This window comes from Chrysochloris asiatica, unplaced genomic scaffold (genome assembly GCF_000296735.1).
Source record: "Chrysochloris asiatica unplaced genomic scaffold, ChrAsi1.0 scaffold00085, whole genome shotgun sequence".
Taxonomy (NCBI): domain Eukaryota; kingdom Metazoa; phylum Chordata; class Mammalia; order Afrosoricida; family Chrysochloridae; genus Chrysochloris; species Chrysochloris asiatica.
This window is the reverse complement of record NW_006408603.1, coordinates 8982643-8988595: the sequence shown is the minus strand read 5'-3', so window position 1 is coordinate 8988595 and position 5953 is coordinate 8982643. Positions and strand designations below refer to the sequence as shown.

Below are 5953 nucleotides of genomic sequence, written 5' to 3'. Positions count from 1 at the left end.
CAGTGGGCTGTATGTAGATGTGTTAATTTCTGGATTCTCGATTCTGTTCCATTGATCTATGTATCTTTCATTGTACCAGTACCAAGCTGTTTTGAGCACTGTAGCCGTGTAGTAAATTTTGAAGTCGAGAAGTGACAGGCCGCCAACCTTATTCTTAAGCCGTGCTTTGCTTATCCTGTGTTTCTTTCCTTTCCATATAGTTTGTAATTGTTTTTTCCCATGCATGCCTTTTTAGACCTTTTAGCATCAACTAAAAGTGTGACAAGGTTGTATTCTTTCATCATACTTATTCAACCTGTATGCTGAGCAAATAATACGAGAAGCTGGGTTATATGAAGAAAAACATGGCATCAGGATTGGAGGAAGATTCATTAACAGCCTGTGATACGCAGATGATACAATCTTGTTTGCTGAAAGTGCTCAAGAGGACTTGAAACATTTACTGTTGAAGATCAAAGGGCACAGCCTTCGGTATGGATTACATCTCAACGTAAAGAAAACAAAAATCCTCACCGATGGACCAATAAAGAACACTCTTATCAACGGAAAAAAGATTGAAGTTGTCAAGGACTTCATTCTTCTTGGATCAACCATCAACACTCACGGAAGCAGCAGTCAAGAAATCAAAGAACGTATTGCATTAGACAAATCTGCTGCACAAGACCTTTTTAAATTGTTGAAGAGCAAAGATGTCAGCTTGAGGACTAAGGTGTGTGTGCCTGACCCAAGCCATGGTATTTTCAGTAACCTCATATGCATGCGATAGCTGGACAGTGAATAAGGAAGACCATAGAAGAATTGACGCTTTTGAGTTATGGTGTTAGAGGAGAATATTGAAAGTGCCATGGGCTGCCAAAAGAACCAATTGATCCGTTTTGGAAGAAGTGCCGCCAGAGTGCTCCTTGGAGGCCAAGATGGCCAAACTTAGTGTCTCATACTTCGGACGTACTGTCAGGAGGGATCAGTCGCTGGAGAAGGATATCATGTTTGGTAAGGTGGAGGGTTAGAGAAAAAGAGGAAGACCCCCCAATGAGATGGATTGGTCAAGTGGCAGCATCGATGGCCTCAAGCATGGAAATGGTAGTGAGGTTGGCCCAGGATCGGGTAGTGTTTTGTTCTGCTGTACATAGGGTCGCTATGAGTCGGTACTGACTCGATGACACCTAAAAATAATGAGCATCAACTAAAAGACAAAGCACACAGGTGTTCTTTGTTGTAGTAGGTAGAAGAGGGTGCTGTAGAAAGAAGTTCAGGAATTGGATCAAGATAGCAAGTAAGCCCCTTCAGAAGGGAGTACTAGATAAAATTATCTGGAGTGGAACAGAAAGTATGTGAACAATTGAGGCTTCGTTGTTGTTACTAGTTAGTTTCAAATAAGATTTGCCAAGTTAGGAAATGTTAGTCTTGTTTTTAGATATTGTGTTCTTAGGATTGTAATATAAAATATGATTGAGTTCTTCAGAGTCTCTAAAATTTTTTTTTTCTTTTTAACATCAGATAAACTTTTGAATCAGTTGAAAGGTTATGGAAACAGAGGACAAGCTGGAAGATTTATATTTTTCCATTGTTCTCTTTTAACTAAAGAGGTGTGGGAATAAGAACTTGGGTTCTAGAGTTAAAAGTACTTAGGTTCAGATCCCTAGTCCCCACTTACTAGCAGTATGCACTTGGGTAAATGGTTTAACATATCTGTGTCTCAGTTTCTTCATCTATAAAATGAGGACAGTAGAAATAGTACTGAGAAGATTGCTATGAGGATAAAATGATTTAATGTATGTAAGTTGTTTAAGGTAGTGTTATTATTAGTCCTGTTGTTATTTTATTGAGTTATAGTATTCAGCTCTTTACTATCCTATCTTTTGCCCTCCTTCCTTTATTCCATTTCAGTGCTAATTTTTCTGCCTTTTTGTACATCTAGTATTAACTTTAATAAAGAGGAGTCTCAACTGTTTATTTAAAGTAAGAATTTTGGTTATTCCTAAATTTTTTTAAGTAGTTAGTTGCCTTTTAGTTTTATTATTTTGACTACGTTGTATCAGTTCCCTGTTTCTTGTTTCTGTTATAAATATGAAGTGGGAAGTTCCCTAGCCATTTACTTTCAGGAATACATACCTGTATGACCGTAATGAATTTATGCTTTTTTTTTTAAAAAGAAAAAACATTCCCTGCCCCTTTTTACACAGGATGTTTGATGTAGGCGGCCAAAGATCAGAACGAAAAAAGTGGATTCACTGCTTTGAGGGAGTGACAGCAATTATCTTCTGTGTGGCCCTCAGTGATTATGACCTTGTTCTGGCTGAGGATGAGGAGATGGTATGTTGGGACCACTGGTCAAAAGCCCATTTAATGCAACCAGGAAATGAAATCTATTCTTGGAAGACTTTGTATATCCATTTGATCATTGAACCAAAATGTAATATTCTTTCATTTTTCTCCTTGTTAGTAGGATTAAATGTTGATCTGTGCCCTGTTACTTTTGAAGAGATGTGATAACCACATTGAATTTTCAGACAAAATTAAGTCTTCTTGTCAGCCAACCCTTCTCACCCCCAAGAATTACAAAATGAGGATTGACCCAGCTTTTGTGCTATTTATTGTCTGGCTTATTTCATAAATACCATTCAGTGCCTCTTTAAAACTTGTTGGTTTGTTTGGTTTTGTTCATGAACAGTTAATCTTTTCCATTTTGCTCCTGGCCTATTATCCTTTGTTTCTTTTTCAGAACCGAATGCATGAAAGCATGAAACTATTTGACAGTATTTGTAACAACAAATGGTTTACAGACACTTCAATCATTCTCTTCCTCAACAAGAAAGACCTTTTTGAGGAAAAAATAAGGAGGAGTCCATTAACTATCTGTTATCCAGAATACACAGGTAAAGGGTCATGGAAGAGTTTATTGGATGCATACATCGTAGATTAGCACTTCGGCCAGGCCCACAAGCAAGAAAGCCTTGCAGATGTCTTGGGCCAGCCCATCCTCTGCCCTGCTTGAGCAAATGTTACAAAGCTCTTTTGCTCTGCCTGTAAGTCTCAGGGAGTACCTCTTCCACCAGTAAGCCTGGGCCTGAAGCACTCAGTCCTCTAGCCTGTGGGTTGGCAAATCTATCTCCATCAACAGGTTTCCAGGTACCCTACCCAGGTAACCTTTAGACACCAGGTGATCAACTCTCTTACTCCATGGACCAGGAAGCCCATTATCCTGCGTTGTGCCTGTGTGCCTGTTTCATGGTTCTGCAGTCTCCTGGCTATGTTGCTGTCTCTCTCTCTGTCTCTCTCTGTCTCTCTGTGTCTCTCTTTCGGGTCTAAAGGATTCTCAGCACAGGAACCCCAGGTCTAAAAGATTTCTTGGTGGTAGTGAGCCCCTGATCTTTGGATGACTCATTTTAAGACTAACAGGATGACAAAACTGTCCAATCCCCTTATTAAGGGTTCCATATACCTTATTTGCCTGATCTAGCACCAAAGGGGTTCCATGCTCTGTATTTAAATTTTTAACAAGCCTTCCAATCCCCTTGGTGGTCCACAAGCACCTTATTTGCATCGTTGTTGTTAGGTGTTGTTCAGTTGGTTCTGACTCAGTGACCCTGTGCATAATGGAATAAAACATTGCCCAGACTTATGCCATCCTCACAATTGTTGTTATGTTTCAGCCCATTGTTGCTGCCATTGTGTTAATTCACCTTGTTGGAAGTCATATTTTTTGTTGCCCTCCACTTTTCCAAACATGATGTCCTCCAGGAATTGGTCCCTCCTGGCAATGTGTCCAGAGTACAAGAGATAAGAGTCTCACCATCCTGGCTCCTAAAGAGCATTCTGGCAGTATTTATTCCAAGATAGAGTTGTTTGTTCTTCTGGCAGTCCTTGGTACTTTCAATATTCTTCATCAACACCATAATTCAAATGCATTTATTCTTCTGCAGTCTTCCTTAATCATTTTCCAACTTCTGCATGCATATGAGGCTGTTGAAAATACCATGGCTTGGGTCAGGGCACTTTATTCCTCAAACTTATTCTTTGTTCTTGAACATTTTAAAGAGGTCTTGTGCAGCAGATTTGCCTAATGCAATACATCATTTGATTTCTTGATTGCTATTTCCATGAGCATTATTATTGGACCTAAGCAAAATAAAGTCTTTGACAGCTTCAGTCTCTTCTCCATTTATCTTGATGTTATTTATTGGTCCCCTTGTGAGGATTTTAATTTTCTTTACATTAAGATACAGACGAGACTGAAGGCTGTGGTCTTTGTCATCAGTTAGTATTTCAAGTCCTTTCATTTTCAACAAGCAAGGTTGTTTTATTTGTATATCAGAGGTTGTTAATGAGTCTTTCTTCAGTCCTGATGCCATGTTTTCTTCATATAATCCAGTTCCTTTGAGTATTTGCTCAGCAGATTGAGTAAGTATTTTAGGTAAAAGGATACAACACCTTTCCTGATATTAAACCATTCTGTATCCCCTTTTTCTGTTCAAACAACTGTGTCTTGGTCTGTTAAGTGTTCTGGAATGAGCATGACTAAGTGTTCTGGAATACCCATTCTTTGTAATGCTATCCAATATTTTGGTCCACACATTGAAAAGTATTCACATAGTCAATAAAGCACAAGTAAGCAACATTCTAGTATTACCTGCTTTTAGCCAAGATCCATCTGATGTCAACAGTGATGTCCGTCCTTCTGCCTCCTTTTCTGAACCAGTTTAAATTTTTGGCAGCTCTCTGTCAATGTGCTTCTGCAATTGTATTTTAATTATCTGTAGCCAAATTTTACTTGCATGTGATATTAATGATATTGTCCAGTGATTTCTGCAATCTGTTGAGTCGTTTTTCTTTGGAATGGACACAGATATGGATCTTTCTAATTAGTTGGTCAGGTAGCTGTCTTCCATATTTCTTGATAGACAAATAAATGAACACCTCCTTTCCATCAGTTTTGCCAGTGCTTTCAGTGAGGCTTGGTCGTCTTTCAGATACTTGTTGAAATGGTTAAACATTGACCATTTCTTTTTTTTTTGAGCCTTGGGCTATGATTTATTGCTTTAACAGTAAATGCAACTGGTTATCATAAGAACCCAATCTATGACAAATGTTGCTCTAAAATGCTTTAAAGTTGAAAGCCTGACTCTGTTATTTGAGCAATAGAAGATGTATACATAGGAACAGTTTGGTATTATGACCATTTCTTTTTGATACAGTGACTCCTTCTGTCTTCTTTAGGTATTTCCAGGGTCATTCAGTATTTTGCCCATTGTTGATCTTGTTAAGTGCCATTAAGTCGATTCTAGTTTATAGCCACCCTGTATGGAGTTTCCAGGGAGCAGCTCATGGGTTTGAACTGCCAGCATTTTGGTTAAGCAGTCCAGTGTTTATCCTACAGTGCCACACCATTTTGGTCACTGTTGTTGTTAAGCGCCCTTAAGTTAGTTCTAACTCATAGAGACCCTGAATAGAGTTTACAAGAAGCAGCTGGTGAGCTTGAATCACCAGCCTTGCCGTTCAAACAGATTTTGTAGCCCAGCACATTAATCCACAGTGCCACACCAGGACTCCCCATTTTGCATGTAGAATCCTTCAATATTGTTAGTTGAGGCTTGAATTTTTTTCTTCAGGTCTTTCATAGTGAGAAATGTTTAGCGTGTTCGTCCCTTCTGGTTTTCTAACTCCAGATCTTTGTACATTTCATTATAATGCTTTGTCTTCTCGTGCTGCCCTTTGAAATTTTCTGTTCAGCTGTTTGACTTCCTCATTTCTTTCATTCACTTTAGCTTCTCTACACCCAAGAGCAAGTTTCAGAGTGTCTTCTGATATCTACTTTGGTCTTTTCTTTTTTTTCTCTCTTACATCTTTTTAATGAACTTTTGTTTTCTTCTTGTGTGATGTTCTTGATGGCATCCCAGAACTCTTCTGGTCTTTAGTCATGAATGCATCAAATTTGTTCTTTTTTTTTTTTTAA

At 38.6% G+C, this 5953-nt stretch overlaps 1 protein-coding gene across 1 annotated transcript in view; it reads left to right on the top strand.

Moving 5' to 3' along the window:
* The window catches only part of GNAI3 (guanine nucleotide binding protein (G protein), alpha inhibiting activity polypeptide 3), a 61083-nt gene that overhangs the window by 48065 nt on the left and 7065 nt on the right, over positions 1-5953 (top strand). The window contains exons 6-7 of the mRNA XM_006865953.1: positions 2184-2313; positions 2723-2876. Coding sequence (XP_006866015.1) covers positions 2184-2313; positions 2723-2876 — 284 coding nt within the window. The remainder of the gene's footprint in view (positions 1-2183; positions 2314-2722; positions 2877-5953) is intronic.